Source organism: Alosa pseudoharengus, unplaced genomic scaffold (genome assembly GCF_046254945.1).
Source record: "Alosa pseudoharengus isolate Yale_2024_CS ecotype anadromous, Long Island Sound unplaced genomic scaffold, YU_APseudo_1.1 YU_APseudo_1.1_scf_2, whole genome shotgun sequence".
Lineage (NCBI taxonomy): Eukaryota > Metazoa > Chordata > Actinopteri > Clupeiformes > Clupeidae > Alosa > Alosa pseudoharengus.
Window position 1 is genome coordinate 6,857,589 of NW_027468663.1, and position 12,921 is coordinate 6,870,509.

Genomic DNA, 12,921 nt, shown 5'->3' on the forward strand with positions numbered 1-12,921 from the left:
GTTAGCATGCTAGTTAGCATTTTTTTCAAAACTGCTAAAAATGATTAGCTAAGTAAAATGGTTAGCATAGTTAGCATGCTAATATGTTAGCATGCTAGTTAGCATAGTTAGCAAAACTGCTAAAATGATTAGCTAGGTTATCTAAGTCACATGGTTAACATAGTTAGCATTGCTAACATGCTAGTTAGCATAACTACTAAAAATGAAAACATTAGCTAAGTTAAGTATTATCCACCTATTTAACCGTTAAATCATTCCAACTATATTAAACCTTATCTACCAAGCAAATCATTTAACCATATAAACTATCCACCTATTTAACTGTTCAGTCACTCCAACTATATTAAACCTCATCTACCTAGCAACCAATATAGTTTGTTTTTACTCTGTATGATATTTTACATCATATTTTTTGCATTTTCATGCACTGTATTTCCTTCAGGAAATGCTTTTCTAGTTATTATTATTATTATTATTATTCTTCTTCTAACGCAGCTAATGCAGCTTCAACCGTTTAACGTAGAAACTTCATTCAAACTATGTTACGTAGGTCTTACTTAGGACATGTGAGCTTTGTATTTTTCAACTTTGTAACTTTTATACTTTTTAAACTATTAATTAAAAACTAATCAAAATTTCCCCATTGACTTAACATTATGATTATGACATCACAATACGGCCGTTAAGCAATTAGAATCCTATGGCAGGTGTTCGGGCCAGCTGCATCAACTGCCAGTCTCAGGCTTTAAGCATACAAACTGGCCCTATTAAGACTACACATCCTGTCCAACTGCTTCCTCTGCCAAAAACTGTTTCAAAATAAAAGTCCTCACTACAATATTTCACTGTTAAACAATTTAACCCTTTAAACTACTGAACTTTTTAACTGTTCAGCCATTGTAACTGTTACTTGTCATCAACTATGACTCCTACCCACTGTAGCTAGTTAGCATGGTTAACATAGTTAGCATGTTAGCATGCTAACATGTTAGCATGCTAGTTAGCATTTTTTACAAAACTGCTAAAAATGATTAGCTAAGTTAGCTAAGTCACATGGTTAGCATAGTTAGCATGCTAACATGTTAGCATGCTAGTTAGCATTTTTTGCAAAACTGCTAAAAATGATTAGCTAAGTTAGCTAAGTCACATGGTTAGCATAGTTAGCATGCTAGCATGTTAGCATGCTAGTTAGCATTTTTTACAAAACTGCTAAAAATGATTAGCTAAGTTAGCTAAGTCACATGGTTAGCATAGTTAGCATGCTAACATGTTAGCATGCTAGTTAGCATTTTTTGCAAAACTGCTAAAAATGATTAGCTAAGTTAGCTAAGTCACATGGTTAGCATAGTTAGCATGCTAGCATGTTAGCATGCTAGTTAGCATTTTTTGTAAAACTGCTAAAAATGATTAGCTAAGTTAGCTAAGTCACATGGTTAGTATAGTTAGCATGCTAGCATGTTAACATGCTAGTTAGCATTTTTTATAAAACTGCTAAAAATGATTAGCTAAGTTAGCTAAGTCACATGGTTAGCATAGTTAGCATGCTAGCATGTTAGCATGCTAGTTAGCATTTTTTGCAAAACTGCTAAAAATGATTAGCTAAGTTAGCTAAGTAACATGGTTAGCATGCTAATGTGTTAGCATGCTAGTTAGCATTTTTAGCAAAACTGCTAAAAATTATTAGCTAAGTTAGCTAAGTAACATGGTTAACATAGTTAGCATGTTAGCATTGCTAACATGCTAGTTAGCATAACTACTAAATATGAAAACATTAGCTAAGTTAACTAAGTTAAGTATTATCCACCTATTTAACCGTTCAATCATTCCAACTATATTAAACCTTATCTACCAAGCAAATCATTTAACCATATAAACTATCCACCTATTTAACTGTTCAGTCACTCCAACTATATTAAACCTCATCTACCTAGCAACCAATATAGTTTGTTTTTACTCTGTATGATATTTTACATCATATTTTTTGCATTTTCATGCACTGTATTTCCTTCAGGAAATGCTTTTCTAGTTCTTATTATTCCTCTTCTTCTAACGCAGTTAATGCAGCTTCAACCGTTTAACGTAGAAACTTCATTCAAACATTGACGCGTAGGTCTTAATTAGGACATGTGGGCTTTGTATTTTTCAACTTTGTAACTTTTATACTTTTTAAACTATTAATTAAAAACTATCAAAATGTTCCCATTGACTTAACATTGCCCTTTATGACATCACAGCAATTAGAATCTTATGGCAGGTGTTCAGGCCAGCTGGCCCAACTGCCATTCTCAGGCTTTAAGCATACAAACTGGCCCTATTAAGACTACACATCCTGTTCAACTGCTTCCTCTGCCAAAAACTGTTTCAAAATAAAAGTCCTCACTACAATATTTCACTGTTAAACAATTTAACCCTTTAAACTACTGAACTTTTTAACTGTTCAGCCATTGTAACTGTTACTTGTCATCAACTATGACTCCTACCCACTGTAGCTAGTTAGCATGGTTAGCATAGTTAGCATGCTAACATGTTAGCATGTTAGCATGCTAGTTAGCATTTTTTACAAAACTTCTAAAAATGATTAGCTAAGTTAGCTAAGTCACATGGTTAGCATAGTTAGCATGCTAACATGTTAGCATGCTAGTTAGCATTTTTTGCAAAACTGCTAAAAATGATTAGCTAAGTTAGCTAAGTCACATGGTTAGCATAGTTAGCATGCTAGCATGTTAGCATGCTAACATGCTAGTTAGCATTTTTTGCAAAACTGCTAAAAATGATTAGCTAAGTTAGCTAAGTCACATGGTTAGCATAGTTAGCATGCTAGCATGTTAGCATGCTAGTTAGCATTTTTTGCAAAACTGCTAAAAATGATTAGCTAAGTTAGCTAAGTCACATGGTTAGCATAGTTAGCATGCTAGCATGTTAGCATGCTAGTTAGCATTTTTTGCAAAACTGCTAAAAATGATTAGCTAAGTTAGCTAAGTCACATGGTTAGCAAAGTTAGCATGCTAGCATGTTAGCATGCTAGTTAGCATTTTTTGCAAAACTGCTAAAAATGATTAGCTAAGTTAGCTAAGTCACATGGTTAGCATAGTTAGCATGCTAGCATGTTAGCATGCTAGTTAGCATTTTTTGCAAAACTGCTAAAAATGATTAGCTAAGTTAGCTAAGTAACATGGTTACCATAGTTAACATGCTAGTTAGCATAACTACTAAATATGAAAACATTAGCTAAGTTAACTAAGTTAAGTAACTTGGTTAACATTATTATCTTTGTTAACATAGTTAGCATAACTACTAGCAAACATTAGAGCCATTCCAACTGTCAGTTATCGTCAACTATCTACCTAAATAATTTAACCATTTAAACTATCCACCTATTGAACTGTTCAGTCATTCCAACTATATTAAACCTCATCTACTTAGCAACCAATATAGTTTGTTTTTACTCTGTATGATATTTTACATCATATTTTTTGCATTTTCATGCACTGTATTTCCTTCAGGAAATGCTTTTCTAGTTCTTATTATTCCTCTTCTTCTAACGCAGTTAATGCAGCTTCAACCGTTTAACGTAGAAACTTCATTCAAACATTGACGCGTAGGTCTTAATTAGGACATGTGGGCTTTGTATTTTTCAACTTTGTAACTTTTATACTTTTTAAACTATTAATTAAAAACTATCAAAATTTTCCCATTGACTTAACATTGCCCTTTATGACATCACAGCAATTAGAATCTTATGGCAGGTGTTCAGGCCAGCTGGCCCAACTGCCATTCTCAGGCTTTAAGCATACAAACTGGCCCTATTAAGACTACACATCCTGTTCAACTGCTTCCTCTGCCAAAAACTGTTTCAAAATAAAAGTCCTCACTACAATATTTCACTGTTAAACAATTTAACCCTTTAAAACTACTTAACTTTTTAACTGTTCAGCCATTGTAACTGTTACTTGTCATCAACTATGACTCCTACCCACTGTAGCTAGTTAGCTAAGTTAGCTAAGTAACTTGGTTAGCATAGTTAGCATGTTAGCATGCTAGTTAGCATGTTAGTTAGCATTTTTAGCAAAACTGCTAAAAACGATTAGCTAAGTTAGCTAAGTCACATGGTTAGCATAGTTAGCATGCTAGCATGTTAGCATGCTAGTTAGCATTTTTAGCAAAACTGCTAAAAATGATTAGCTAAGTTAGCTAAGTCACATGGTTAGCATAGTTAGCATGCTAGCATGTTAGCATGCTAGTTAGCATTTTTAGCAAAACTGCTAAAAATGATTAACTAAGTTAGCTAAGTAACATGGTTAGCATAGTTAGCATGCTAACATGTTAGTTAGCATAGTTAGCAAAACTGCTAAAAATTATTAGCTAGGTTAGCTAAGTCACATGGTTAACATAACTACTAAAAATGAAAACATTAGCTAAGTTAACTAAGTTAAGTATTATCCACCTATTTAACCGTTCAATCATTCCAACTATATTAAACCTTATCTACCAAGCAAATCATTTAACCATATAAACGATCCACCTATTTAACTGTTCAGTCACTCCAACTATATTAAACCTCATCTACCTAGCAACCAATATAGTTTGTTTTTACTCTGTATGATATTTTACATCATATTTTTTGCATTTTCATGCACTGTATTTCCTTCAGGAAATGCTTTTCTAGTTATTATTATTACAGTGCATGAAAATGCACTGTACTGTTCTTCCTAGGCTTCTTCTTATTCTTCTTCTTCTTCTAACGCATTTAATGCAGCTTCAACCATTTAACGTAGAAACTTCATTCAAACTTTGTTACGTAGGTCTTACTTGGGATAAGAGTGCTATGTATTTTTCATCTTTGTAACTTTTATACTTTTTAAACTATTAATTAAAAACTATCAAAATTTCCCCATTGACTTAACATTGCCCTTTATGACATCACAGCAATTAGAATCCTGTGGCAGGTGTTCGGGCCACCTGGATCAACTGCCACTTTCAGGCTTTAAGCATACAAACTGGCCCTATTAAGACTACACATCCTGTTCAACTGCTTCCTCTGCCAAAAACTGTTTCAAAATAAAAGTCCTCACTACAATATTTCACTGTTAAACAATTTAAGCCTTTAAACTACTGAACTTTTTAACTGTTCAGCCATTGTAACTGTTACTTGTCATCAACTATGACTCCTACCCACTGTAGCTAGTTAGCATGGTTAGCATAGTTAGCATGCTAGCATGTTAGCATGCTAGTTAGCATTTTTTACAAAACTGCTAAAAATGATTAGCTAAGTTAGCTAAGTCACATGGTTAGCATAGTTAGCATGCTAACATGTTAGCATGCTAGTTAGCATTTTTTGTAAAACTGCTAAAAATGATTAGCTAAGTTAGCTAAGTCACATGGTTAGCATAGTTAGAATGCTAGCATGTTAGCATGCTAGTTAGCATTTTTTGCAAAACTGCTAAAAATGATTAGCTAAGTTAGCTAAGTCACATGGTTAGCATAGTTAGCATGCTAGCATGTTAGCATGCTAGTTAGCATTTTTTGCAAAACTGCTAAAAATGATTAGCTAAGTTAGCTAAGTCTCATGGTTAGCATAGTTAGCATGCTAGCATGTTAGCATGCTAGTTAGCATTTTTTGCAAAACTGCTAAAAATGATTAGCTAAGTTAGCTAAGTCACATGGTTAGCATAGTTAGCGTGCTAGCATGTTAGCATGCTAGTTAGCATTTTGATTCAAACTGCAAAAAATGATTAACTAAGTTAGCTAAGTCACATGGTTAGCATAGTTAGCATGTTAGCATGTTAATTAGCATAGTTATCATTACTAATAAAAATGATTAGCTAGGTTAGCTAAGTCATATGGTTAGCATAGTTAACATTTTAACATTGTTAGCATGCTAGTTAGCATAGTAACTTGGTTAATATTATTATCTTTATTAACATAGTTAGCATAACTACTAGCAAACATTGGAGCCATTCCAACTGTTAGTTATCGTCAACTATCTGCCTAAATAATTTAACCATTTCAATTATCAACCTATTTAACTGTTCAGTCATTCTAACTATATTAAACCTTATCTACCAAGCAAATAATTTAACCATATGAACGCATCATATTTTTGCATTTTCATGCACTGTATTTCCTTCAGGAAATGCTTTTCTAGTTATTATTATTCTTCTTCTAACGCACTTAATGCAGCTTCAACCGTTTAACGTAGAAACTTCATTCAAACTATGTTACGTAGGTCTTACTTAGGACATGTGAGCTTTGTATTTTTCAACTTTGTAACTTTTATACTTTTTAAACTATTAATTAAAAACTAATCAAAATTTCCCCATTGACTTAACATTATGATTATGACATCACAATACGGCCGTTAAGCAATTAGAATCCTATGGCAGGTGTTCGGGCCACCTGTTTCAACTGCCAGTCTCAGGCTTTAAGCATACAAACTGGCCCTATTAAGACTACACATCCTGTTCAACTGCTTCCTCTGCCAGAAACTGTTTCAAAATAAAAGTCCTCACTACAATATTTCACTGTTAAACAATTTAACCCTTTAAACTACTGAACTTTTTAACTGTTCAGCCATTGTAACTGTTACTTGTCATCAACTATGACTCCTACCCACTGTAGCTAGTTAGCATGGTTAGCATAGTTAGCATGCTAAAATGTTAGCATGCTAGTTAGCATTTTTTACAAAACTGCTAAAAATGATTAGCTAAGTTAGCTAAGTCACATGGTTAGCATAGTTAGCATGCTAGCATGTTAGCATGCTAGTTAGCATTTTTTACAAAACTGCTAAAAATGATTAGCTAAGTTAGCTAAGTCACATGGTTAGCATAGTTAGCATGCTAACATGTTAGCATGCTAATTAGCATTTTTTACAAAACTGCTAAAAATGATTAGCTAAGTTAGCTAAGTCACATGGTTAGCATAGTTAGCATGCTAACATGTTAGCATGCTAATTAGCATTTTTTACAAAACTGCTAAAAATGATTAGCTAAGTTAGCTAAGTCACATGGTTAGCATAGTTAGCATGCTAACATGTTAGCATGCTAGTTAGCATTTTTTACAAAACTGCTAAAAATGATTAGCTAAGTTAGCTAAGTCACATGGTTAGCATAGTTAGCATGCTAACATGTTAGCATGCTAGTTAGCATTTTTTACAAAACTGCTAAAAATGATTAGCTAAGTTAGCTAAGTCACATGGTTAGCATAGTTAGCATGCTAACATGTTAGCATGCTAGTTAGCATTTTTAGCAAAACTGTTAAAAATGATTAGCTAAGTTAGCTAAGTAAAATGGTTAGCATAGTTAGCATGCTAGCATGTTAACATGCTAGTTAGCATAGTTAGCAAAACTGCTAAAAATGATTAGCGAAGTTAGCTAAGTCACATGGTTAACATAATTAGCATATTATCATGCTAATTAGCATAGTTATCATAACTAATAAAAATGATTAGCTAGGTTAGCTAAGTCATATGGTTAGCATAGTTAACATTTTAACATTGTTAGCATGCTAGTTAGCATAGTAACTTGGTTAACATTATTATCTTTGTTAACATAGTTAGCATAACTACTAGCAAACATTGGAGCCATTCCAACTGTTAGTTATCGTCAACTATCTGCCTAAATAAGTTAACCATTTCAATTATCAACTTATTTAACTGTTCAGTCATTCCAACTATATTAAACCTTATCTACCAAGCAAATAATTTAACCATATGAACGCATCATATTTTTGCATTTTCATGCACTGTATTTCCTTCAGGAAATGCTTTTCTAGTTATTATTATTCTTCTTCTAACGCACTTAATGCAGCTTCAACCGTTTAACGTAGAAACTTCATTCAAACTATGTTACGTAGGTCTTACTTAGGACATGTGAGCTTTGTATTTTTCAACTTTGTAACTTTTATACTTTTTAAACTATTAATTAAAAACTAATCAAAATTTCCCCATTGACTTAACATTATGATTATGACATCACAATACGGCCGTTAAGCAATTAGAATCCTATGGCAGGTGTTCGGGCCAGCTGCATCAACTGCCAGTCTCAGGCTTTAAGCATACAAACTGGCCCTATTAAGACTACACATCCTGTCCAACTGCTTCCTCTGCCAAAAACTGTTTCAAAATAAAAGTCCTCACTACAATATTTCACTGTTAAACAATTTAACCCTTTAAACTACTGAACTTTTTAACTGTTCAGCCATTGTAACTGTTACTTGTCATCAACTATGACTCCTACCCACTGTAGCTAGTTAGCATGGTTAGCATAGTTAGCATGCTAGCATGTTAGCATGCTAGTTAGCATTTTTTATAAAACTGCTAAAAATGATTAGCTAAGTTAGCTAAGTCACATGTTTAGCATAGTTAGCATGCTAACATGTTAGCATGCTAGTTAGCATTTTTTACAAAACTGCTAAAAATAATTAGCTAAGTTAGCTAAGTCACATGGTTAGCATAGTTAGCATGCTAACATGTTAGCATGCTAGTTAGCATTTTTTATAAAACTGCTAAAAATGATTAGCTAAGTTAGCTAAGTCACATGTTTAGCATAGTTAGCATGCTAACATGTTAGCATGCTAGTTAGCATTTTTTACAAAACTGCTAAAAATAATTAGCTAAGTTAGCTAAGTCACATGGTTAGCATAGTTAGCATGCTAACATGTTAGCATGCTAGTTAGCATTTTTTATAAAACTGCTAAAAATGATTAGCTAAGTTAGCTAAGTCACATGTTTAGCATAGTTAGCATGCTAACATGTTAGCATGCTAGTTAGCATTTTTTATAAAACTGCTAAAAATGATTAGCTAAGTTAGCTAAGTCACATGGTTAGCATAGTTAGCATGTTAGCATGCTAATTAGCATTTTTAGCAAAACTGCTAAAAACGATTAGCTAAGTTAGCTAAGCCACATGGTTAGCATAGTTAGCATGTTAGCATGTTAGCATGCTAGTTAGCATTTTTAGCAAAACTATTAAAAATGATTAGCTAAGTTAGCTAAGTAAAATGGTTAGCATGCTAGCATGTTAGTATGCTAGTTAGCAAAACTGCTGAAAATGATTAGCTAGGTTAGCTAAGTCACATGGTTAACATAGTTAGCATGTTAGCATTGCTAACATGCTAGTTAGCATAACTACTAAAAATGAAAACATTAGCTAAGTTAACTAAGTTAAGTATTATCCACCTATTTAACCGTTCAATCATTCCAACTATATTAAACCTTATCTACCAAGCAAATCATTTAACCATATAAACTATCCACCTATTTAACTGTTCAGTCACTCCAACTATATTAAACCTCATCTACCTAGCAACCAATATAGTTTGTTTTTACGCTGTATGATATTTTACATCATATTTTTTGCATTTTCATGCACTGTATTTCCTTCAGGAAATGCTTTTCTAGTTATTATTATTCTTCTTCTAACGCACTTAATGCAGCTTCAACCGTTTAACGTAGAAACTTCATTCAAACTATGTTACGTAGGTCTTAATTAGGACATGTGAGCTTTGTATTTTTCAACTTTGTAACTTTTATACTTTTTAAACTATTAATTAAAAACTAATCAAAATTTCCCCATTGACTTAACATTATGATTATGACATCACAATACGGCCGTTAAGCAATTAGAATCCTATGGCAGGTGTTCGGGCCACCTGTTTCAACTGCCAGTCTCAGGCTTTAAGCATACAAACTGGCCCTATTAAGACTACACATCCTGTTCAACTGCTTCCTCTGCCAAAAACTGTTTCAAAATAAAAGTCCTCACTACAATATTTCACTGTTAAACAATTTAACCCTTTAAACTACTGAACTTTTTAACTGTTCAGCCATTGTAACTGTTACTTGTCATCAACTATGACTCCTACCCACTGTAGCTAGTTAGCATGGTTAGCATAGTTAGCATGCTAGCATGTTAGCATGCTAGTTAGCATTTTTTGCAAAATTGCTAAAAATGATTAGCTAAGTTAGCTAAGTCACATGGTTAGCATAGTTAGCATGCTAACATGTTAGCATGCTAGTTAGCATTTTTTATAAAACTGCTAAAAATGATTAGCTAAGTTAGCTAAGTCACATGGTTAGCATAGTTAGCATGCTAGCATGTTAGCATGCTAGTTAGCATTTTTTGCAAAACTACTAAAAATGATTAGCTAAGTTAGCTAAGTCACATGGTTAGCATAGTTAGCATGCTAGCATGTTAGCATGCTAGTTAGCATGCTAGTTAGCATTTTTAGCAAAACTGTTAAAAATGATTAGCTAAGTTAGCTAAGTCACATGGTTAGCATAGTTAGCATGCTAACATGTTAGCATGCTAGTTAGCATTTTTAGCAAAACTACTAAAAATTATTAGCTAAGTTAGCTAAGTAACATGGTTAACATAGTTAGCATGTTAGCATTGCTAACATGCTAGTTAGCATAACTACTAAAAATGAAAACATTAGCTAAGTTAACTAAGTTAAGTATTATCCACCTATTTAACCGTTCAATCATTCCAACTATATTAAACCTTATCTTCCAAGCAAATCATTTAACCATATAAACTATCCACCTATTTAACTGTTCAGTCACTCCAACTATATTAAACCTCATCTACCTAGCAACCAATATAGTTTGTTTTTACTCTGTATGATATTTTACATCATATTTTTTGCATTTTCATGCACTGTATTTCCTTCAGGAAATGCTTTTCTAGTTCTTCTTCTAACGCACTTAATGCAGCTTCAACCGTTTAACGTAGAAACTTCATTCAAACTATGTTACGTAGGTCTTACTTAGGACATGGGTGCTATGTATTTTTCATCTTTGTAACTTTTATACTTTTTAAACTATTAATTAAAAACTAATCAAAATTTCCCCATAGACTTAACATGGGCTGATGACATCACAATAGAGCCGTTAAGCAATTAGAATCCTATGGCAGGTGTTCGGGCCACCTGCATCAACTGCCAGTCTCAGGCTTTAAAGCATACAAACTGGCCCTATTAAGACTACACATCCTGTTCAACTGCTTCCTCTGCCAAAAACTGTTTCAAAATAAAAGTCCTCACTACAATATTTCACTGTTAAACAATTTAAGCCTTTAAACTACTGAACTTTTTAACTGTTCAGCCATTGTAACTGTTACTTGTCATCAACTATGACTCCTACCCACTGTAGCTAGTTAGCATGGTTAGCATAGTTAGCATGCTAGCATGTTAGCATGCTAGTTAGCATTTTTAGCAAAACTGCTAAAAATGATTAGCTAAGTTAGCTAAGTCATGTGGTTAGCATAGTTAGCATGCTAACATGTTAGCATGCTAGTTAGCATTTTTTGCAAAACTGCTGAAAATGATTAGCTAAGTTAGCTAAGTCACATGGTTAGCATAGTTAGCATGCTAGCATGTTAGCATGCTAGTTAGCATTTTTTATAAAACTGCTAAAAATGATTAGCTAAGTTAGCTAAGTCACATGGTTAGCATAGTTAGCATGTTAGCATGCTAGTTAACATTTTTAACAAAACTGCTAAAAATGATTAGCTAAGTTAGCTAAGTCATGTGGTTAGCATAATTAGCATGCTAACATGTTAGCATGCTAGTTAGCATTTTTTGCAAAACTGCTGAAAATGATTAGCTAAGTTAGCTAAGTCACATGGTTAGCATAGTTAGCATGCTAGCATGTTAGCATGCTAGTTAGCATTTTTTATAAAACTGCTAAAAATGATTAGCTAAGTTAGCTAAGTCACATGGTTAGCATAGTTAGCATGCTAGCATGTTAGCATGCTAGTTAGCATTTTTAGCAAAACTGCTAAAAATGATTAGCTAAGTTAGCTAAGTCATGTGGTTAGCATAGTTAGCATGCTAACATGTTAGCATGCTAGTTAGCATTTTTTGCAAAACTGCTGAAAATGATAGCTAAGTTAGCTAAGTCACATGGTTAGCATAGTTAGCATGCTAGCATGTTAGCATGCTAGTTAGCATTTTTTATAAAACTGCTAAAAATGATTAGCTAAGTTAGCTAAGTCACATGGTTAGCATAGTTAGCATGCTAGCATGTTAGCATGCTAGTTAGCATTTTTTATAAAACTGTTAAAAATAATTAGCGAAGTTAGCTAAGTCACATGGTTAACACAATTAGCATGTTAGCATGCTAATTAGCATAGTTATCATAACTAATAAAAATGATTAGCTAGGTTAGCTAAGTCATATGGTTAGCATAGTTAACATTTTAACATTGTTAGCATGCTAGTTAGCATAGTTACTTGGTTAACATTATTATCTTTAACATAGTTAGCATAACTGCTAGCAAACATTGGAGCCATTCCAACTGTTAGTTATCGTCAACTATCTGCCTAAATAATTTAACCATTTCAATTATCAACCTATTTAACTGTTCAGTCATTCCAACTATAGTAAACCTTATCTACCAAGCAAATAATTTAACCATATGAACTCATCATATTTTTGCATTTTCATGCACTGTATTTCCTTCAGGAAATGCTTTTCTAGTTACTTTTGATATACAGTAATTGGTAAGGTAATTCAATTACTTTTGACAGAAGTAACTAGTAACTGTAACTAATTACTAATTTTCAGTAACTTGCCCAACACTGACAGAGAGTGATCAAATGTTTCTCTTGTCTAGATGTCTCTAGATTTGCCAGGCTGCCTAGGTTTCTCTAGTCTAGATGTCTCTAGATTTGCCAGGCTACCTATGTGTGTACCACTGGGCCTGGCTAAGCCAACCTACCACGGAGTGCAGGAGCTGGGTGCGCGAGGTGCAGGGGGTGCTGAAGAAGCTGCGGCTGGGCACCAGGTACTCGTCAGCATCCACTGCGTCCTCCATGTCCACGCCACTGATCAAGCTGCGGTAGTACTTGCCATCACTGGGACTGGGCAGATGCATCCGATCATCACCCTGGACAGAAGAAAAGTTATTACTACTGTCTGTTTT

The 12,921-nt window shown here is 33.6% G+C and overlaps 1 protein-coding gene across 1 annotated transcript in view; it reads right to left on the reverse strand.

The window, feature by feature from the left end:
• Positions 1-12,921, reverse strand: part of egfra (epidermal growth factor receptor a (erythroblastic leukemia viral (v-erb-b) oncogene homolog, avian)) — a 56,710-nt gene that overhangs the window by 9,974 nt on the left and 33,815 nt on the right. Inside the window, exon 25 of the mRNA XM_076293508.1 lies at positions 12,718-12,885. Coding sequence (XP_076149623.1) covers positions 12,718-12,885 — 168 coding nt within the window. The remainder of the gene's footprint in view (positions 1-12,717; positions 12,886-12,921) is intronic.